At 43.5% G+C, this 22,716-nt stretch overlaps 3 protein-coding genes across 7 annotated transcripts in view; 2 read left to right on the forward strand and 1 right to left on the reverse strand.

The window, feature by feature from the left end:
* Positions 1–8,618, forward strand: part of sall4 (spalt-like transcription factor 4) — a 64,140-nt gene extending 55,522 nt beyond the window's left edge. Inside the window, exons 3-4 of the mRNA XM_069883598.1 lie at positions 4,412–4,725; positions 6,078–8,618. Coding sequence (XP_069739699.1) covers positions 4,412–4,725; positions 6,078–6,503 — 740 coding nt within the window. The 3' untranslated portion in view covers positions 6,504–8,618. The remainder of the gene's footprint in view (positions 1–4,411; positions 4,726–6,077) is intronic.
* Positions 8,619–13,621: 5,003 nt separating this feature from the next.
* Positions 13,622–15,151, reverse strand: LOC138737685 (uncharacterized; the record flags this gene model as incomplete). Its single annotated transcript, XM_069888293.1, is given in 1 exon segment — positions 13,622–15,151. A coding segment is annotated over 1 exon segment (1,530 nt), but the record flags the coding sequence as incomplete, so codon positions are not given.
* LOC138735586 (probable phospholipid-transporting ATPase IIA) overlaps positions 15,101–22,716 on the forward strand; it is a 144,203-nt gene continuing 136,587 nt past the window's right edge. For 4 of the 5 annotated variants that reach the window (XM_069883599.1, XM_069883602.1, XM_069883603.1 and 1 more), the window contains exon 1: positions 15,963–16,069. In XM_069883599.1, the coding sequence (XP_069739700.1) occupies positions 15,999–16,069 (71 nt within the window). In that variant the 5' untranslated portion in view covers positions 15,963–15,998. Of the gene's footprint in view, positions 15,385–15,962; positions 16,070–22,716 lie in introns of those variants that run through there. The other variant, XM_069883600.1, reaches the window with a different exon arrangement.

The raw sequence follows: 22,716 nt of genomic DNA on the forward strand, positions 1-22,716 counted from the left end.
TTGGAATGCCCCATGTTCTTGAAAGTCTCTAGCCAAATGCTTTCCTTTTTTTTGTTATTGTCTCTGGTCTTTGATATCAACTATCTTCAGATCTTTTTTGTTTAAATAACTGACCTTCAGGTCAGGCATTCATCGATGTAGGAATTGTGGCTCTAACTCCAATAGAGCAAAAAATGGGATATGGGTCAAACTTGCTTTCACTATAGCAAATAGTGTGCTGCTTTGCTCCCATTGAAACATAATGCATCAAAAATATATTGCAGTGCAAGTCACCCAGCCTTTTTACAGTTTTATTTAGCGAGCATTTTTCCAGGAAAGCCCTACTTTTAACTTGGAAATGGCTCTATGGAAGCTTTGAACTATTTATTCTTCTCATAGTAAGATCTAATTTCTCTCAAGTTCCATCTTAAATTGATCTGCATCAACCTGAAGCCAACGGTAATCCACAAATTGAGGGAGGGTGTTCATTTAAAAAAAACTTATTCACCACCATTTGTTTTCCATGATTTACCAATTTCTAAACATTTAAGAAATATTTTGGAGGCTTTCCCCAATATCACATTGCCCCAAATCTTTACGATAAATTATTTGAAACACGTACCATATGCTGTATGAAAAACAGTAATTAATTGGTGTACATCAACATTGGGACAGAAGAACATTAGAGCAGGAGTGGGCCACTTGGCCATCAGTAAGTATATACAGGGTAGCTATTATTTTGACCCACCACTATGTTCATAAATGATCGTACCAAGTCACTGAGACTCCACATCTGCCTTGGGTAAAGAACTCCAAAGATACTGGGTGAAGAAATTTTCTCCCCTTCTTTGATCTGAGTGGCCAGTTCCTTACTTTGAGGCAGTGGCCTCTAGTTCTAAACATCCCACAGGAAACATCAGCCCTGCACCCTTCTGACAAGTTCAGTAAGAATTTTGCACGTTTTGATGAGATTAAACTATCAAGATTGAAAACTTGATTGACTTTCTTGTACGACATACCCACCAACCCAGGAATTAACCCAGTAAACCTTTGTTTCACTTCCTCTATACTGTAATAAGTAGGTGGAGAGGCCAGATTTGAACACCATCACCCCAGAAATGGGGTGCTCTGTACACTTGCTACCAGCATTGTAACCTGATGCGTCGCTTTGTGGAATGTGTTCCCAGGGACAAAGTGCCAATGGAATTGCTGAAAGAGAGAGAGGTAGATGGATGTGTTATTGGCAGTGTTGTCTGCAGGAACCTGGTGTAGAGTGTTTTGACAAAGCATGATCTAACAAGTCGGTGCTCTGTGGGATCATGATAAGCTGGGTATTGGCGTATTCATATCCTTGTAATATACTTACTTGTAGTATGTTACTTTAATTGCTGGCTGTACCTGCTTATTAAAATTTAGTGGCTCATGGATAAACACATCTAGATTATTTTTGCATATGCAGTGCCCTCCATAATGTTAAGGAGAAAGACAATTTTTTCCTTTATTTTCCCCTGTGCTCCACAGTTTTAAATATGTAAGAAACAATTCACATGTAATTAAAATGCACATTCTGGATTTTATTCAAAGTAATTTGTTTACATTTTGGTTTGATCACACAGAAGTTGCCACATTTCAGGGCACCATAATGTTTGGGACATTTGACTTCACAGGGATTTGTGAGGACTCAGTAATGTTTAATTGCTTTGCTGGTGAAGGTATAAGAGAGCTGGGCTTGCTTCTAAGCTTTTGATCACCTTTGGAGTCTGTAGTTGCCATTTTCAACATGAGGACCAGAGTGTGCCAGTGAAAGTCAAAGAAGCCATTATGAGGCTGAAAAATAAGAATAAAACAATAAGAGACATTGCCCAAACCTTAAAATTCCTAAAATCAACTGTGTAAAACATCATGAAGAAGAAAGTGCGAACTGGTGAGCTCAGTAACTCCAAGGAAGACTCCACTGCTGATCACGGAAGAATTCTCATCATAATGAAGAAAAATCCCTAAACTTGTGTCCGACAGATCAGAAACACTCTTCAGGAGGCAGGTGTGGACGAGTCAATGAATACTGTCTACAGAAGACCATGAATAGAAATAGAGGCCACACTACAAGATGAAAAACACTAGTTCACCACAAAAAGGATGGCCAAGAAATATTTAAAAGAGCCTGCAGAATTCTAGGAAAAGGTTGCCAGATGAGACCAAAATTAACCTGTTATCAGAGTGAGGGAAGAGCAAAGTGTGGAGGCATAAAGGAACTGCCCAAGATCCAAAGCAGAACCACCTTTGCTGTGGTTTGCATCTTGCAGTGTGGTCTCTGAACAGGTATGCACCACTTAATGTCCGTTCGGGCAACGTCCGACTGCATATACATCCATGGTCCCATAATTATTCATTTACAGTGAGCAAGTCCACAGCAATTTAGAAAAAGTGATTGCTAGCTGATAAATTGTATACTGTATATCCAAACTAACCCGACTGCCCTGCTCTCTCCCCACAGCCCTGTGTCTGCCCCGACACTGATCCCACTACCTCAAACTGTAATTCCTGTATCAGCCTTAATATTATTTCCAACACAATTTTTGAAGCACCTCAACACTTAAAAATGGAGCATTAAAAAAAAAATCCTGTTTCTCACTGAAACCATACCTTGAAATCTTAACCACAAAAATGGCCCATATGGAGCCATTCCTTTAAATATAATTTGTTTCCAATCCTGGTCTGATTTTCTTATAATTACTTACTCTGCTTCCCACTGCTCAATCTACCACTAGCAAGTTGCCATTTCAAAAATGAGATTGAGCCCTTCAGAAAATTCAGATGGCAAGCATTTTAAACATCATTTGTGATAACAGTAGAGCTGGTTTATTTGGTGTTGCAAGAATTTAAAGTTGTGTTAGATTTTGGTGCTATTTGGTGGTACTTCTGCACATGAATTGCAATCTGGAGCATTTATTTTACTGTTTAGGTAATTAAATGACCAAAGAGGATAGCACTAGAACTTCACAAGAAGAGTTGGATGAAACTGATTTGTAAAATAACAAACTAATTTATTTCGCACAACTTGCTTCACTAAATAGCAAGCGGGTTTCAATTAAGAGCCCAATGACTAAACTCCATTTCACGTTAAATTGGAACTTTCCTTTTTCAGTTATTTAATCATGGTGTTCATAATTTCCTGCAAGATCAATGTCACCCTCTGATCAAAATTTCAGTCCAGAGAGGGTCAGAAAAGAAACAGTGCCCACCTAAACCTCTTCTCATGATCACCTTGTAGAAAATTTTTTTCATGAAATAATTACATTGCTGTTTGTTTTGGTCTCCTGCTGGATATAATAAGTTTAATACTATAATTCTGCTTGCATGTGCCCAAGAATAGTGTTAATAACCCCCTTAGCTTAAAACTTGATATGTGTGGTAAATAATATAATGTCAATCTTTGCTGATGTAAATGTCCATAAAAGGTTTTCTAGTCCAAAAGTTCAAGCAGATATTTTTCCATTGGAAGGTGCCAGTCCAAAAATGTATAATGATCTCCCAATCCTACAAGTTACCATGTAATTGCACAAGAATTTGTTTTTCCAGTTGCATAAAGAAGACTTTGACAGAGGTGGTTAATATATGGCTTGAGGGCTACATATCTGGTGACCCATTTTCCGCACTTTAAAAAAAAATATATTTTTTTTTGTTCATGTCTTGGACAGGGCTTTTTTTTGTTAAAGGGGTGCATGGCCCAGTGGTTTGAGGAACCATCCTTCACAATGCTATCCTTCACAGCTTGGCTCTTCAAAGATAATGTCTGTGCTTTTTAATAAAGAAAATGTAGGCTCGAACATGCTTGGTTTGCAATGACCAAATCCTTGTAAACAAATTTAGAAGGTTTGGTGAGAATTAAAATTAATCATACTGTTTGGAAGATGGATGAAAATGTGGATCTGTTTGAGTGTCTTAGTTTGGTTGCGGAATGCTGAAAAATTCTCACTAACTTGTTGGTTAACCTGCAATTGTAAAAGTAGACCAAATTGTGTGGGGGAAAACCAGAAATATTTGTACTTTTTTAATGAGTCTGAACTGCAAAACAGAGCTGAATATTAATCTCTACATTGGAGTTATCTGTCTGAAACATTGACTCCAGATAACTTCCATGATGCAAATGCTGGAAATCTCAAATTAAAACTAAAATTAATATAAATGCTCACTTGGTCAGGCAGTATCTGTGGGGTGGGAAATGAGTGTCAACATTTTGGGTCCATGCATGTGTTTCTTTAGTTGACTTGAATTGGCTGTTTTTTTCCATTTTCACCTAAAAAGTGTTGCTGAAGCTTTAGTGTTTTGGCCTGAGGTAGGCAAATCTAGCTTGATCACAGTAAGGGATCCACCATGTATAATTTACAACCCATATTAGACTAAACAGTGAAAAACTGTTGTATGTTTTTAGGTGCTGTTCAAGTTCCTGCAGGTTCCTTTATCAGGGCTCCTCCTTGTCTGATTAAAGTGGAAGTAAGCGACCATGGAGAACGACCAGCAGGAACCACTGCACAGTTTCTTGCCCCATCAACCGTGGGTTCAATCATGCCACCTATTTTGGCACCTCCACCCCGTCGCACACCTAAACAACACAACTGTCCTACTTGTGGAAAGAGCTTCTCCTCAGCAAGTGCTCTCCAGATTCACGAACGCACGCACACTGGTGAAAAGCCATTTGCATGCACCATCTGTGGAAGAGCTTTTACAACGAAAGGAAATCTCAAGGTAACTTGTTCAGATTGAAGAAACTGCTTCAATGCATGTTAAAAGTCTTAAGTATGGCCTGGATTTTGTGGTCAGTAGCAAAGAAACGTTCCTTGCTGTTCATCTGGCTGAGACAGTTGCCCACAACTATTTCTGTGGTTCTGGGGCTGATCTGTACTAATCAAGATCCAGTCCAGCAGCCTCTACAGGGACTTCTGGCATCTGAACAAGATAAGAAATGACAAGGCTTTTCGACTAGTCAGTCTGAACCATCTGTACTTGGTAAACCAGGAAGTATAAATTAGGAAATGTGAATGGTAAATCATGTAAAACAAAGATGATAAGGGCTTAGGATAGACATAATTTTAGATACTTTTTAACTTCATGAACTAATTAACTTCTGAAGGAGCGAGTTCCAATTAAAATTTTAATTTTCCCAGCTAGTTAATTCTTTGGCATTTTAAAACTAAAAATATGACATTCTTCTGAGTAGACAAGTGCCAGCTTTTTGGCCATATTTAGTGAGGAGCTTGAGAGCATTTACCCAAGTTTGCACCATTACAGCAATTTCAATGTGTCTCAATCATTAGGATTTACAATATCGATCAGCACAGACTGGTACAGCCTTGCAAGCTATTTCTAGCCGTTACTCTGGATCCCTCTGTTTATGTTATGCGCATCCTGGAGAAATTGCTGACAGATTTTGTTGCAAAACCACAGTCAATCCCTGATGGTCAAGCATTTTCTCAAAAGTTCGGATAATTTGGACAGACCCAATTTGCATCTCATGGAAATGTTTTATTAAACTTTTTGGCAAATTTCCAACCATATTTCATTGGGTGAATGCACTACTGAACATGGCCTTGGGTAATGTAGACAAAAGTTACAGGTTTGATCTCTGGTCTGCGCTGAATTAATTGATCTCAAGGTAGTGGCGGGAGAAACCCATTGCTTCATTCTCCTTTGCTTGGTGGGGAGGGTTAATAATGCAATTTTTACTGTTGATGGATGATCTTCAGCACAAGAGCTGTGTGAATGTTGGGTGAAGAGTAATGGCTGCTCAAATGTGTTTTTAATTGCTCCGTCCTTTCTCACCTGCTGTGAACTTTGAAGTGAAATGGGAAAGAATGATGAGAACTGCTTTCTTCAGTCTGCAGTTTGAAACAAATTTGGAACTTGATGTCCAGAAGAAATTCTTAAGTGCATGCTTGTATAGGAGGGAGGGGAAAGAATATGTTTTGCAGAGTTGGCTCACACACGACATCAAATTCCACTTGCTCCTAATGAGAGAGTGACTGCAGTTGAAATTGTGCAATTGGATGGCACAAATCAACCACTTAGCAACTAAGTTGTGTTTTACTTTGGTTTTGCAGGTCCATGTCGGAACTCACATGTGGAATAATTCAGCAAGACGTGGACGACGACTTTCACTCGACAGTCCCATGATACTGATTGGCAATGACCCAAAAAAGATTTCTGAGATGTTCCCCAAGGATCTAATGGCTCCATCAATGAATATTGAACCAACCATCTGGAACCAGTATACCACTGTGCTTACTAATGGCCTAGCTTTGAAAACCAATGAGATCTCAGTGATTCAGAATGGCGGTATCCCTCCTATCACGGTTAGTGTGGGAAATGGTTCTGCTGTAAGCACCAGTACTGCAGTTTCCAAAGTGGATGCATCCCAGTCTTGCATCAACCCAATAATGACTGATGAGGAAAAACCTAGCTCTGAAAATGTTGCAGCACCTCACTTCACCCATTTTGCGGAAGAAAGCAAAATAGCTGTTAATTAATAAAGACATTCGGTAGCAAATGTGTAGAGTAGAGTAGATTTTAGACTTGGATTTTATGAAAAAACAACCACAGACCTCAAAATGGCTACTATTTTCATATAATCCCCAAATATGTAAAATAGGTTTTTTACTGTAGCTGTCTCTAACAAAACTGCTGGGTACCTCCCTGAATTTATGTTATGAGTACAATCATTGCTTTGCAAATTTAGTGTATAAAACTCTCTGGGATTTATCTAAAAAAAAATAATAAAGCGGGTCTTGCAAAGTGAAGCGTTTACAATATTGACTTGAGTTTACAATATTTGAAGTGTACAGCCTCATGAATTTTTACTGCAAATTCCTTATGAATCCAAAGATTGAAATAAATTCTGTAATTAGTGATAGTTTTGAAATTAGTAGAAATTGAAATGAATCATTTCCATGAACTACTATAGATGTCTGAGAATGTGTGTATTTGTATTTTGCTGTTGATACATTAACCATTTATGCGGGTAATTGTTATAGAATGTCGGTGCCATTTGTCTAGAATTTGATGACAACTGATCCATCAAAACATCTTGAATGAACTCTTGTTTTAAATAAAATACTAGAAAAAAAGATCCTTTTACAGGATGATGAACTCGATGAATCCTCCTGTTGTTTGGGATTACCAGTCCAAGATTATTATAATCCTCCAATTTAAAAAAAAAACTGCTTTTTCCCCCCAAAGTTGAACAAATAGTTGCAATTCATCTCAATGAATATAGACTCGGGAGGCAGGGTGGGGTCCTGATAGACTCGGGAGGCAGGGTGGGTCCTGATCAGTGCAATGATATTTTGCAGTAAACTTGTATATGATGAAGGGACAGAAGGATTGGACTCTGCTGTAGTTATCTTCAGAAAATTAACATGGTCATGTCAAATAAAAAATCTCAAATAGACAGATTGGGATTTGGAATTGGCATGAGGGGTGGCATCAGAGATATGAAGTAAAAGCAAAGGAAATATTTTTGGAAAACACATTTTCCAGGACTTGCAACTTGGTCAATATTATTTCTGCAATAATTTTATGAAAATAATGTTTGGTGTTTGGCTGAATTATGAAGATGTTTGGTTTTGATAGGATTTTTGTTTGGAAGAATGGTGGGGTTGGAATTGGTGTGAAGAAGATGATAAAGTGGTGAAACTCCATAGAAACCAAATAATTTTGATACAAACTTCATGTAAATGACATTTGAGACCTGGAAGAACTTGGTGACTACAAATTTTGATGTTTGTTTGTCCCTTTTTATGTAATGTGATCATTTTAAAATCTAAAATGCCTAATAGGTTTACATATAAATTTGCCTTTTTTCCTTCTGGTTAACAGTAATAAAACAAGAGTGCATTCTTGATTAAGTTAAACAAATCCTGGTTAAAGCCAGTTGATGTGTTTGATTTGTGTATGGTACACCATTTGTGCTTTAGCCAAAGGAGACCCACGTGTAGCATATAAGGGAAGTGGGGAGGGTGGGCCCCAGAACTTGAAGTAATTTTGTTAACTACCTCACTTTCTAATTTGCTTGTTTTGTGTTTTTTTTTGTTGTTTTGGTCATACTGGTTACTCTTTGTAGAATATGACCACTTGTTGTAAAATATGAACTGGCTTGAAGTAGATGCCTTATGCAGTTGGACACCAGTAAATGGACCAAGTTTATTTTTTGTTGACAGATTGGAAACTTTAAAAAAAATGTAATTCTCTTGACCTTTTTCTGCGTGCTATAGTTTAACACTGAATGTACAACTGGAGGACTGAACAAAATGGACACTGCCTTTTGGCTTGCAGATGGAATAGATTGAGTAAATTTTAATTGCCTACGTGGAAGAGTAAGATACCATTTCAGTGCTGTGTTTTTTTTTGGAAGATTTGAAATGACTGCTTCATTTTGACCTATTTTGATTTCCTGGTGCTTTCACATGTAGAAAGACTGTCATATGGTAACTGTGAATCTACAGAATCCAAATGGTTTACATGATAAATGGATTTTTTGTTACATTATGTTGTCTTGAATATGCTGTCTTTTCATGAATGTTTAGCAACTTTCATTAGTACCTCTGAATGTAAACTTGATTCTTTCTGGCATATGGGAATAAATGCAGGACAGCATTGTCACAGTCAGAGGTGTTGTTATCTTTGTTCACAATTAAAAGTTGTAATTAGAATATTCAAAATTGATCAATACCCTACTAAGACTCGCTAAGGTATTATTTTAAAATCAAAAATGTCAAATCAGATTTACAGTAGGTGATCTTTTGTATTTTTGGGAATATTGCCGATCACATTTTTATCTTTTGGGAGGTTGGGGTGGTTAATTTAGAGAATACTAATTCGCAAGGTTTTGCACAATTCAATCACTACACTGCATCTTCCAACAAGCTCCTGGAGCAGGCCATAAGATGAAGGTGAATTCTCACCTAATCCTCCTATCTGAATAATGCAGGAAATGTGACCCTTCAGGAAGTCAATAGCTTAGATCACCTTCAGGGATGGATTGTTATTAAATATGAACTACTACTGCTTGTAGAAAGCATTAATCCTTATGACTATATAAATTCTATGATAATCGGCTGTTCATTATTTTGGTTTGAATGCATGGTATTGCACCCGAAATTCACATTTTGTCAGGTTTTACCATTTAGAGCACTGCATTTTTTATAAAGTGTAATGGCAATTTATTACTGGGTTTAAGAATAGATCCACTGAACTGGCTGATATTTTCTCTAATCTGATTGAACTGTTAGTTTCTCTAATGTATACCATTATCCTCAAGGTTATTACTTGTACTTTAAATGAGCAGATCTGAAGTAAACCTTCACAGATTTTTTTAAAAATTGGGTATATTTCATTAAAGTTTGGCAGGTGTTTTGAATTAATCATTTACATCAAAATTCAAAGGTATTTTCCAAATAAGTTGAGTTAAAAATACAATAAAGCTTAAATAAGAGGATTCTCCAAATATTTTGATTGATGATGGCTGCCAGGTTTATGTTGATTTCAATGAATTAATATTTTATAATTTGTCATGAAGTCAACTTATTGTGAGTGATTATGGCTTTTGATTCAAAGTCAGTAATGAATGATGTATTGAGTCTAAATTTTGTTCTTGTCACGTCACTCATGTTTTTATGCCCTGTAGCCCAACGCACAAACTTGGCCCCTGGCACTGAACTCTTCTACTGTTTTTGTTCAAGGTGATTGAAAAACTATCCACAAAGGTATTTCTCCACCAATTCCAAAATGACACCTGAAAATTAAAGTCCTTAACTCTGCTCTCCTACATTTCTGTAATAGTTGTTTCATTTTTAACAGCTACCAACAATTTTGGGTTTTCTACCCTGTTTTATAAGCTGCCAGTTTACTGTGTGAGTAGTAAAACATGAAAGTCTGAAGACACTGTGATTGAAGTAAAAGCACAATTCTGGAGAAACTCAGCAGGTCAAACTACTCAAGGTCAAATTGTTGGTTCTGTATCTTTATCTTTGTTGTACAAACTTCACTGTTTGACCTGCTGAGTTTCTCCAGCGTTTGGTTTTACTGTGTGCTCTTTTAGAATTGCGCAAGTTCCTATGCCTAGGAGTATGGCACAGCTTTTAACTAACTAAATAACTAATTAATCCTGCTTTTGGCTGATTTTTAAAATCAAGTACCAGCAGCTTTAAAAGTAGAAATGAAAAGTTCTTAATAACTTTGAACCATGAATATATTTAGTGATGGAAATGCAAAAGTTCCTCCTTCTGCTGGAAAATGTTGTACTGATGGAATCATTTGGTGGTGGTTGGTAGCATTTTCACTTGTTCTACCTTCTCTTGATGGTAACTTACTCACAGGCACCACTTCCACCCTGCATCTTTTGCTTTAAGTCAGCCAAGTAGGATTCTAAATGCCTCCAGTTTATCTATTTTAGAGAACAACATGGCCAAATTGCATTTTAACATCTGCACACACTTGTGCATGAGGTTCTGCAGTCATGAGATTAGTTTAATTTCTAAATTTATTTTTTTCTCTACATTCCATACTTCCTTTCATTTTAAATCCCATGGCATAACAACACCTCACTGCACCATTCCCCTCCCCCGTTTGCTGCTGTGCTCTCCTTCCCTTATCCACCTATTAACCCCTGCCTGAGGGCCTGTGCTCCACCCACCTAAATTTTGCTCATAGCTCAATGAAGGGCTTAAGCCCAAAATGAAGATTCATTTTTGCTATATAAAGTACAGTGTTGGACCTGCTGGGTTTCTCCAGCACTGTTTTTAGTGCACCGTTGGATTATTTAACAGTTAAACTCAATACAGATCCTAAAGTTATGAGGACATGAAAGGTATTCTTGTTGAACGAGGCTATTTTGTGAAAGTAGATAATAATTAATTGTTAAAGGGGAAAATAATAAATGTTCAGTAATAAGTGCCCAAAACTTCCACTAGAGCTGCAGTCCATGGCTCTTCCCCACGCCCTTTTTTTCTTTTGACATTGGTATTTTTGTGTTTGTATCATAAAACACATTTAGGAAAGCATCCCAAATTTTATTTAATCCTTTAACCTGTTATTTATCTATTGATAATTCTTTTTTTTTAAAAGACAAATAACTTTGAGAACTGGAAAGCAAAAAGAAAATTCCATATGCTGGAAATCTGAAATAAATCCAGAGACAATTTTTGACATCTTGGGTTGACCACCCTACATCCGAACTGCAACTGTGTTCTGATTAAAGGTTTGATGAAAAGTTGTCAATTTGAAACATAGCAAATAAGATGCCTTTCATGGAAAGAGAAAGCTGAGTATTTCCATCATTTTGTTTTTGCATTGGTTTAAAAACGTAATTACAGTGTATGGTTCATTGCTGTAAAGTTATTTTTCAAGTAAATCTCAACATCATCCAAAAATGATCTATAGCACAGTACTTTAAAGGTAAAATAGTGCCAGATGGAAAATTGGTCTGGACATTTATGCAGACTATTCATGTTGATGATCTTGTTTCCCAGCGTAGGATTCTGCAGGATGAGGACGTGCCCACAAAATAACATGCACGAGTGGTTCTCTCCAACATGGGAGAGCGTAGAATTTTATCAGAACCCAGTGCTCTCCCCATTTACTTGTTCTTGGCAAGAGAGAATGAAGGGGAGTTCACTGTCCATGATGGGAACCATGGTTCTTCCCTCATGCACCAGTCAATGGTAAGGTGCAAAGATTTGGAAATATTTCCAGCTCATCTTGGAAGAAACACATTGTAGTAAACTCATTATATCTTTCAGCTTGGGAGCCACTAACAAATTTTTTTAACCTCGGTCTGAGATTGCTGCAACATCGAATTTCCATGCATCACCTATTGTAGTCAGCCCACCACCACACACTCCCTTACCCTACTCAACATTGTTCCACATTAAGAGTAGTTGGGATGAATGACCCATGAATATCTTGACCACTTACATTATCCAAATGACAGCATTTGTCTGCCAATCTCACTATCCCTCTCTCATCACTCCCTGCACAATCTTGAACAGCTTTGTGCCTTGACTTCACTTTTATGCAATCAGGGAGACTCCTTTAATTCCACTCATGTATGGTAGCAACCAATTTGTTGGAAGTGAAACATGAAAGTCTGTCGATGCTGTGATTGTAGTGAAAACTTAGAGAAATGCTGGAGGAGCTTGGCCTGTCTCGCAGCATTCATAGGAGGTAAAGATATGTTACCGACCTTTCAGGCCTGAGCCCCTCGAGAAATGAGCAGATAACAGAAAGGTGTAAGGATAAAAAGAGACAAAAAACTGGCTGGGGGAGAAGTCCAGACCCATAAAAGGCATTAATTGGATATGATCAGGGAAGAAGTGAGAATTGCTTTTGGCTCTGCGAAAGGAGACAGATGGAAAATGGAGAGAAACATGAAAGTCTGCAGACACTGATGTGAGCCTTCAACACCAGCTGCACCAAGTTTAAAAAAAAACTTTCATTTATATAACTACTTGGATGCTTACTGACTGAAATGTCTTGCTTCTTGCCTCTCCCTCAAAAAGGTTGTACGCAAATCTTGATCATTAAAATTTAAAACCTACACTTCAGGCACTGTAGGGAACCTGCATTTCTTGGAATGTGGAAACTTGTAATAAATATGGAAGCTTAGCATTTAAAAGTTTACGTGTCATTCTGTTCAATGAACAACTCGAGACAATAGGTTTTCAAAATTAGTGAAATCAGTAGTATCCTTTCCTCTGTTAAAATATTAGTAGGACCATCTTTTCAGATCCAGGGAAACCTGACAATCATTTACTGTACCTCATACTTGTTGAACATTTATCATTAATAAAGCATCTCCGATCCATTACGCCTCTTAAAATAACCCAGAATTGGATGACTGTATCTTAAGTCAATGACTCATCAAAACCGATTACAAAAGTTAGAGGATGGGTTGTGTGCAGACAAGGGAGAGCAATCTGGGGCAGTGGGGAGGCAATCACTTCAAATTGAAACACTGTTCTTTGATTGGTACTACATCTGAAGTATCTGTCCGTGAATTTTAACAAGGGGTTTGCTTTTGTATTGAGTTGCATACTAAAGTAACAAGTTTATTATATCTACAATCAAGATGGACTACACTTAAGAGAACAGAGGGGTTTAAACACACAAACCTAGGAACTGAAAACAAGAATTCACCCAGATGTGCTGCTGACAAGTGGATCCTTTCAACAGCTTCATCAGAATACTTTCAGTCCTGAACATTGATAAAATTGTTAACAAGACATTCCTTGTGAAAAGATAATATAGGAGTCTTCCAACTCCGAACACAAATCTATGACAAATTGAAAAGCTGTTTCCTTTGAGAAATGTTAGGTGATATTTATAATTGATTAACTTGACCTAAGTTGCAAATGGATTTAAAAGATGAAGGGGTTTGTTTAAAAATATCAAATCAGTTACAGACCCCACATTATTTCAAATCTATTTCATTTTGATGGCGACTCTGCTTCAGCAATGAACTTGGAGTAATCGATCAACACAAAATGCTTCAATCTCATCTTGAATGAGGATTTCAGTGAGTCATGAAGTCATTTTTCCGTCGAAACAAGCTTGAAGTGAACAAATGCCGTGGAGTTTGTGGAAGGAAGCTTCACTGTGTAGGGAACTCTTCATTGCAGCAATGGGTTGGGCCGGACTGGGTTGGGCTGGGCAGGGCTGGACCGGGTCGGGCTGGACTGGGCTGGGCTGGGTCGAGCTGGGCTGGGCCGGGTTGGGCTGGGTCGGGCCGGGCTGGGCTGGGCTGGGTCGGGCTGGACTGGGCTGGGCTGGACTGGGCTGGGCTGGGTCGTGCCGGACTGGGCTGGGTCGTGCCAGACTGGGCTGGGCCGTGCCGTGCCGGGCTGGGCTGGGCTTGGCCGGACTGGGCTGGCCTGGGATGGGTTGGGCCGGGCTGGGTCGGGCTGGGCTGGACTGGGCTGGGTCGAGCTGGGCTGGGCTGGGCTGGGTTGGGTTGGGCTGGGCTGGACTGGGCTGGGCTGGGTCGTGCCGACTGGGCTGGGTTGGGCTGGGCTGGGCTGGGCTGGGTCGGACTGGGCTGGGCTGGGTTGGGCCGGACTGGGCTGGGTTGGGTCGAGCCGGACTGGGCTGGGCCGGGTTGGGCCGGACTGGACTGGGCTGGGCTGGGTCGGGCCGGACTGGGCTGGGTCGGACCGGGCTGGGCTGGGTCGGGCTGGACTGGGCTGGGTCGGGCCGGACTGGGTGGGTCGGGTCGGACTGGGTTGGGTCGGGCTGGGCTGGGTCGGACCGGACTGGCTGGGTCGGGGCGGGCTGGGCTGGGTCGGGGCGGGCTGGGCTGGGCTGGACTGGACTGGACTGGACTGGGTTGTGCCGGACTGGGCTGGGTTGGGCCGGGCTGGGCTGGGCTGGGTCGGACTGGGCTGGGCTGGGTTGGGTCGAGCCGGACTGGGCTGGGCTGGGTCGGGCTGGACTGGGCTGGGCTGGGTCGAGCTGGGCTGGGCTGGGCTGGGTTGGGTTGGGCTGGGCTGGACTGGGCTGGGCTGGGTCGTGCCGACTGGGCTGGGTTGGGCTGGGCTGGGTCGGACTGGGCTGGACTGGGCTGGGTCGAGCTGGGCTGGGCTGGGTCGAGCTGGGCTGGGCTGGGCTGGGCTGGGTTGGGTTGGGCTGGGCTGGACTGGGTCGTGCCGACTGGGCTGGGTTGGGCTGGGCTGGGCTGGGTCGGACTGGGCTGGGCTGGGTTGGGCCGGACTGGGCTGGGTCAGACCGGGCTGGGCTGGGTCGGACTGGGCTGGGCTGGGTCGGACCGGGCTGGGCTGGGTCGGGCCGGACTGGGTGGGTCGGGCTGGGCTGGGCTGGGCTGGGTTGGGCCGGACTGGGCTGGGTCGGACCGGGCTGGGCTGGGTCGGACCGGGCTGGGCTGGGTCGGACTGGGCTGGGCACGGTTGGGTCGAGCCGGACTGGGCTGGGCCGGGTCGGGCTGGACTGGGCTGGGCTGGGTCGGGCCGGACTGGGCTGGGTCGGACCGGGCTGGGCTGGGTCGGACTGGGCTGGGTCGGGCCGGACTGGGCTGGGCTGGGTCGGACCGGACTGGCTGGGTGGGGCGGGCTGGGCTGGGTCGGACCGGACCGGACCAGCAACAGAGTTCTGAAAGCTGGGCTTCTTTTCAGCACGAGAACGGCACGAAAATCCATCCGTGAAACAGTTAATTGCCTTGAGAGCAGAGCGGCTGCCGGGGTCGGGCCGGACTGGCCCTTTGAGCCGACGTGAGAGAGGCTGCTGGGTAGAGAGAGACGCACCACCCAGTCCCCGAGGGCGAGGAGCCGCCAACATGTCGGATGCCATCCCGCTGCAGCCTGTTCGCCACAAGAAAGCGCACGATTCCACAGAGAGGAGCGGGTGAGATGCTGCGGTGGCCGAGATCTGGGCCGGGGGGAGGGGAGGGGGGGGAGGGGGGGGGGGGGAGGTGCCGACCGCTTCAGGCTTCTGATGTGTCCCTGTTGGATGAGCTGCTCCGGCCGCAGACTCTTCACCGTCGCGGTGACAGGTGAACGAGGGAGGTGGCCGAAGGGGGGGAGATGAGGACAGCGAGTGAAGAGGGGGGGGCGAGGGGAGGGGGGGCGCGGGGAGGGGGGGGGCGGGAGGGGAGGGGGGGCGAGGGGGGAGGGGGAGGGGGGGCGAGGGGGGAGGGGGAGGGGGGGCGAGGGGGGAGGGGGAGGGGGAGGGGGGGCGAGGGGGGGGGCGGGGGAGGGGGAGGGGGGGGCGAGGGGGGGGGACTAATCACCACAAGTGCGGCCACATTGAGCGATGGGCGTCAGTTTGCAGGAAGCGGCCGAGATTCCAAATGTGCCAACATTGGCTTTGATTTTTTAATAAGAGTCGGAATTCGGGAGCGGTGTCCGGGGGAGGGGGGGGCGGGGGGGCGGGGGGGGCGGGGCGGGGGAGGGGCGGGGCGGGGGAGTTGTCCCTCCTGCTTCGTGCTTTGTTTGCTGACTGGGAGGCGGTTGGACTCCATGACAGCTCCTCCTTCATGTCTGGCTCGGTCGGCAGTGGAGCCGGGCCCGAGGCGCCAGTGTTGCCTGAAGTGAGCCGGTTTAACAAATCCGCTCCGAAGCGCGTCCACAACCGCGGTTTCTGATGCGCGGGGAGGGGGGAGGGGGGAGGGGGGAGGGGGAGGGGGAGGGGGAGGGGGGAGGGGGAGGGGGGAGGGGGAGGGGGAGGGGGGAGGGGGAGGGGGGAGGGGGAGGGGGAGGGGGGAGGGGGAGGGGGGAGGGGGAGGGGGGAGGGGGAGGGGGAGGGGGGAGGGGGGAGGGGGAGGGGGAGGAAGGAGCGGCGAGTCCGCTGCATGAACTGACCCAGACGTTGAAAGGGGAAATGTCTCCCTGGTTAAATGACCAGCCCTTGTGAGTGTCACAGGGAACCCCGAGCCGACTCAATGCAGGACGGTCTGGTGGTGGGAGGGGGGTGGGAGGGGGGTGGGGGACTTGCTGCTGTGACGGCTCAATGTGGGAGGATGAGAGCAATGGCTGCCCTGATCCCCCCACACGGCTGGAACCGCCCTGGCACTGGCAGACCCAGACCCACATGCCCCAATAACCTCACCTTGGTATCAGGAGGGCTGCCCTGGAGCTGCAATTTGAAGGGACCTAATCTGTTGATGGTTTGCGGGTCTAGTGGAGAGTGGAACCCTGGACTTGCCCTCCTCCCTGTTTTTTGCTGGTGCCTTAAGGGGTCAGGCCCGAAACCTCAGTGATCTCGGTGGACCTCCTAAGGAGGCTGCCACATCTGCTGAGTTCCTCCAGCATTGCTGTGTTTTTATAACAGCCACAGTATCAGTCAACTTTTGTATTTCACTCTTGTTGGGAAATGACTTTTCCGAGGGGACCAGTGATCATAATTCCATTAGGTTTTAAATAGTTACGGGGAAAAAAGTAGAATTGATCCAGAAGTTCAAGCCAGACCCTGGGACTTTTAATTTTGGATGGGGATTTGGATTGGAAGATGCTGTTTGGAAGTAAATGGACAGTAGGTCAGTGGAAGGCTCGGGAGAATTCAGGGCCGTCGTGTTACGTTCAGAGCGATGGGCAAGGCTGACAGCATGAAGAAACCCTAGATGATGAGGAATATCAAGGCTCTGGTCAGGTACAGGCAGCAGGATAAAATGATTCCATTGAGAAATAAGAGATGCTGAAGTACACTTGAGGGAAATCAAGAGGGCAAAAATAAAGTGAGATATCTGTGGTCGATTGGGCGAAAGAGAATCCTAAGAGGTTTTTCACTTTTTCGAAGAGCGACAGGAGAACTTGTGACATCATAGGTCCTCTAATAAGTGAAGGGCTCATCTCTTTGTGGAACCACAAGAAATGAGCAAAGTCTTAAATTAATACTTCTCATCTGTATTTACCATGGGGAAGATCAGGAAAGAGAATTGTGATATCTTGGAAATATCCAGATTACCAAAATGAACGTGCTGGTGGTTTTAAAGCAAAGAAAGGTGGATAAATCCTTGCGGCTTGGTCACGTTTATCTGAGAATGTGGGAAAATCGGGAAGAAACGACTGAAGCCCTGGCAGAGCTATTTGTATCCTCATTAGCCATGACCAAGTGATGGGTAGATGGTTAATGTTATGCTTTTCTTTAAGAAGTGCTGCAAGGAACGACTGGCAGCTGAGCCTAACGTCAGCTACTGGAGGGGATTTTGAGGGAGTGTTTCGACCTGCATTTCTGAAGGAAAGTACTGATTAAGGATCGCCAGCATGGCTTTATGCGTGGGAAATTGTGCTTTCAAATTTGATCTCAGTGTGTGTTTTTTTAAGAGGTTACCAAACAGTTTGCCGAGGGCAAGGCTTGTGGACAGTGTATTCATGGACCTTGAGTGAGGTCCGACGTGGATATTGATAGAACTGAATGCCAAATTGTTTTGGTGAAAGGAGACACAGGGTGGTCGTGGAGAATTTTTCCGAAAGGAGGATCATGACCAGTGGTCTGCCACAGGGATTGACGTTGGGTCCACTATTGTTAGCCATCTGATTCAGTTGAGAATATGGATGACACGAAAACTGCTGGTCAGTGAAGAAGTTTGCCTTGGGCTAAACAGAATCTAGATCAATTGGGAAAGTGGACCAAGCATTGGCAGATGGAATTTAACTCAGACAAGGGCAAAGTGATACTTTTTGAAGTTAAATCAAGACAGAACATACAGAGTGAATGAAAGGCTTGCATATCAATAATTTTAGCAGCGAACCTCTACTACATCATGCAGTTTGAATTGTTTCATTCCAGCCTGCCTCTGTTGTAATTTAAATTGCTTTGACATACTGGTAGAACTTGCTTTGAAATATTTAACCTGTTAGCTGACAAAATGCCTGACACCCCACAGAAATGTAATAATAAAGTTTTCTTTTAAAAAAAAATCATTAGAAATATAAACTAAGCTGGAAATGAGCAAAAGGATTGGGATAAATGCAGTTTTAGGGAGTTCCAGTCAAACTGAAAAGAATGTAACAAAGAAAGTGATGAAATTAATTTGTCTTTTAAAATGAATAGTTTCATTTCAAGAAAAGGCTTTCTGTGTGCTATGTATTTGAGTTGTGTTCATGTAACTGCTACTGAAACAGCTATTGTAAGGTTTCAAGTATGGTCAGAGGAGATAAAGTTTTGGTCTGAAGAATGTTTCCACTAAGACTGTAACAATGTAATATTTGTAATTGTTTAAGATCAATTTCTGCTACAAATATGTATCTCATTGTTTTCATGGCCATAGAATGGTTTTGCTGAAAATTGTTGTGGAGGAATTTTGCAAACTGATGCAAGGAGAATTTCTGCACTACACCTTTGACAATTTTTTGATGTGCCAATATACTCGGAGAATTTTGTGTTTCCATGACATAACCTGAACTATAGCGCGAGGTTGTGCAGTATTCCTTGGAGCTCAGGAGCATGAAGGGAGATCTTCTGTGAAAGCCCCTTTCACACTTGTCGGTGATCCCAGGAATCAAATGCCAATCGGCCTTTAAAGTGCCAAGTATAACAGCAAAATCTGCTCCACTCTGGCGTCAGATGACATCATCTCACGCTAGGGATTGCCAGCCCCTATAACAATCTGCAGACACCAGCACTGAGATCAGGCAAGTGTGAAATGGGCAATTGCATTGCAGTCACTTCCTATTAAAGTTAGAAAAGACCAAATACTGGGGATAATCCTTTGCAAGGGTCCCGGTTAGGAGTGGCCTAGTGTGAAAGGCCAAACCCCCATTCTTATCCCGGGACACTGAACGGCCAATTTACTGGGTTGCAAATGTGAAAGGGGCTATAGAGATGTACAAAGTCATGAGAGTAGATCAGGTGAACAGAGCTTTTTGCCAACAGTAGGGGAATAAGTAACTAGAGGACATCAGCTTACAGTGAGATTTAACAGGAACTTAAGGGGTAACTTTCTTACACGGAGGGTCAAGTCAAGTCAACCCGACGAAACAGCGTCCTCCAGTCCTCGGTGCAAAAGCATACAGACGCACAACCAGACGTAACACACAGACAGACAAATAATGCATATGCAGAACAAGTATTATATCTATATAAATAAATATTGTTTTATACAAATGAGCATCTCGGGTGGTCAGTGTGATTAGTTCTTTTGGTCGTTCAGCATTCTCACTGCCCGTGGGAAGAAGCTGTTCCTCAGCCTGGTGGTGCTGGCTCTGTTACTCCTGTATCTCTTTCCTGATGGGGGCAGCTGAAAGATGCCATGTGCAGGGTGGAAGGGGTCCTCAATGATTTTGTGTGGCCTCTTCAGACAGCGATTCCGGTAGATCACGTTGCTTGGGGGTGAGGGAGGGAAACTCCAGGGATTCTCTCTACCACGCTTATGGTTCTGTGGATTGACCTCTGATCCATTTCTCTGCAGCAACCATACCACTCTGTGATGCAGACAGCCAGGATGCTCTTGATAGAGCTTCTATAGAAGGTTGGCATAATGGTGGCTGGTAGTTTGCCTGCTTCAGTCTTTTAAGTAAGTGCAGTCGCTGTTGCACCTTCCTGGCAAGTGAGATGTTGAGTGTCCATGATAAGTCACTAGTTAAGAGAACACAAAGGAACTTGGTGCTCTCCTCTCTCTCTACTATAGGGTCATTGATGTGTAGTGGAGGGTGATCCTTCCTGGACCTCCTGAAATCCACAATCATCTCCTTCGTCTTGTCCATGTTGAAACTCAGGTTGTTCCTCTCACATCATTTCACGAGATTTTCCACCTCTTCTCCACATTGTTTTTGCTGAGGCCAACGACTGTCCTGTCATCTGCAAACTTAATGACTCTGTGGGACCTGGATCTGGCGATGCAGTCTTGGGTTGGTAGTGTGAACAGGAGTGAGCTGAGCACACAGCCCTGCAATGTGCTCGATATTATGCTACCGACCCAGAAAGACTGTGGTCTTTCCATTAGGAAGTCCAGGATCCAGTTACAGAGAGTGGTGTTGAGTCCCAGTGAGGACACAGTCTCCACCAGTCTCTAGAGAATGATCATATTAAAGGCTGAGCTGAAGTCAATGAACAATAGTCTGGTGTATGAGGAGTCCTTCTTCAGGTGGGCTAGGACAGGGTGAAGTGACAAGGCTATAGCATTGTCTATGGAACAGTTTCTTTCATTGGCAAGTTGAAATGGATCCAACATCCCTGGGAGGTGTGCTTTGATGCATGTAATCACCAACGTTCAAAGCATTTCATTTCATAATGGTGGAGGTTTCCCACAGGGAGGTAGTCATTGAGTTCTATTTTTGTTACCATTTCGGGTACCAGGATAATGGTGGCTTTCTTGTACCTTCTGTGAACATCCGCTGCTCTACCCTCATCAACGTTCCTAGTCACCTCTTCAAAAAATTCAACAAGATTGGTCAAACATGACCTTCCACGCACAAACCTGTGTTGAGTCCTCCTGATCAGGCCTTGTCTTTCCAGATACTTATATATACACACTATGAGAACATTTTCCATTAATTTATATACCACACTTGTCAAACTTACAGGCCTATAATTGCTAGGCTTGCTTCTCAAACCCTTTTTAAACAAAGGAACCACATGTGCAACACACCAATCCTCCGGTAGGATACCCGTCTCTAATGACATTTGAAAAATCACTGTCAGAGCCTCTGCTATTTCTTCACTAACTTCTCTCAATGTCCTGGGGAAAATCCTATTGGGACCTGGAGACTTATGCTTCAAAAGCTCCAGTACTTCCACTTTCTAAATCACTGTAGTCTCCATAATTACCCTCTTTTGCTTCCTTTACCCTGAACAATGCAATATCCTTCTCCCTTGTAAATACCGAAGAAAATAAATTGTTCAAGATCTCCCCCATCTCTTTTGGCTCCACACACAGTTGTCCGCTCCGATTCTCTTAAGTGACCAATTTTATCCCTCTCTCCTTTTGTTATTAACATATTTGTAGAACCCTTTTGGATTTATTTTCACCCTGTTTGCTATAGCCACCTCATACCTTCTTTTAGCTTTTCTTATTTATTTCTTAAGATTCTTTTCACATTCAATGTATTCCCCGATCCTCTTCTTTATTCCTCGTTTCTTATGTTTATTGTACGTCACCCTTTTTTTTTTTACAAACCAAGTTTCCAGTATCCCTTGAAAACCACGGCTCTCTCAACCTTTGACTCTAATGTTCCTGTTAGGTTAAAAGTCAAAGATTTTGTACCCTCAAAATCTCACTTTTAAAAGACCTCAATTTCTCTACTACATCCTGCCCATAAAACAAATTGCCCCAATCCACTCCTCATAAATCCATTCGCATCTCCTCAAATCTAGCATTTCCCCACTCAAAAACCATAATCTTGTGTCCTGACTTATCCCTTTCCATAATTACATTGAAACGAATGGTACAATGATTGCTGGATCCAAAGTGCTCCAACACATACCTCTGTCACCTGACCTATCTCATTCCCAACAATAGATCCAACACTGACCCTTCTGTAGTCAGTGTCTCTACATATTGCTTTTTTAAAAAAAACTATCTTGCACACATTTTGCAAACTCCAATTCATCCAGCCTTTTCACAGAATGAGTTTCCCTGTCTATATCTGGAAAATTAAAATCTCCCACAATCACAACCCTGTGCTTATTACAAATATCTGCTATCTCCCTACAAATTTGCTCCTCTTGTTCTTGCTCCCCATTAGGTGGTCTCTCTTCTTTGGCTTGGCTTCACGGACGAAGATTTATGGAGGGGGTAAAAAGTCCACGTCAGCTGCAGGCTCGTTTGTGGCTGACAAGTCCGATGCGGGACAGGCAGACACGATTGCAGCGGTTGCAGGGGAAAATTGGTTGGTTGGGGTTGGGTGTTGGGTTTTTCCTCCTTTGCCTTTTGTCAGTGAGGTGGGCTCTGCGGTCTTCTTCAAAGGAGGTTGCTGCCCGCCAAACTGTGAGGCGCCAAGATGCACGGTTTGAGGCGTTATCAGCCCACTGGCGGTGGTCAATGTGGCAGGCACCAAGAGATTTCTTTAGGCAGTCCTTGTACCTTTTCTTTGGTGCACCTCTGTCACGGTGGCCAGTGGAGAGCTCGCCATATAACACGATCTTGGGAAGGCGATGGTCCTCCATTCTGGAGACGTGACCCATCCAGCGCAGCTGGATCTTCAGCAGCGTGGACTCGATGCTGTCGACCTCTGCCATCTCGAGTACTTCGACGTTAGGGTCGAAGGTGGTTTATAATACACCTGTATAAGTGTAACT

The sequence above is a fragment of the Narcine bancroftii genome, chromosome 6 (genome assembly GCF_036971445.1).
Source record: "Narcine bancroftii isolate sNarBan1 chromosome 6, sNarBan1.hap1, whole genome shotgun sequence".
Taxonomy (NCBI): domain Eukaryota; kingdom Metazoa; phylum Chordata; class Chondrichthyes; order Torpediniformes; family Narcinidae; genus Narcine; species Narcine bancroftii.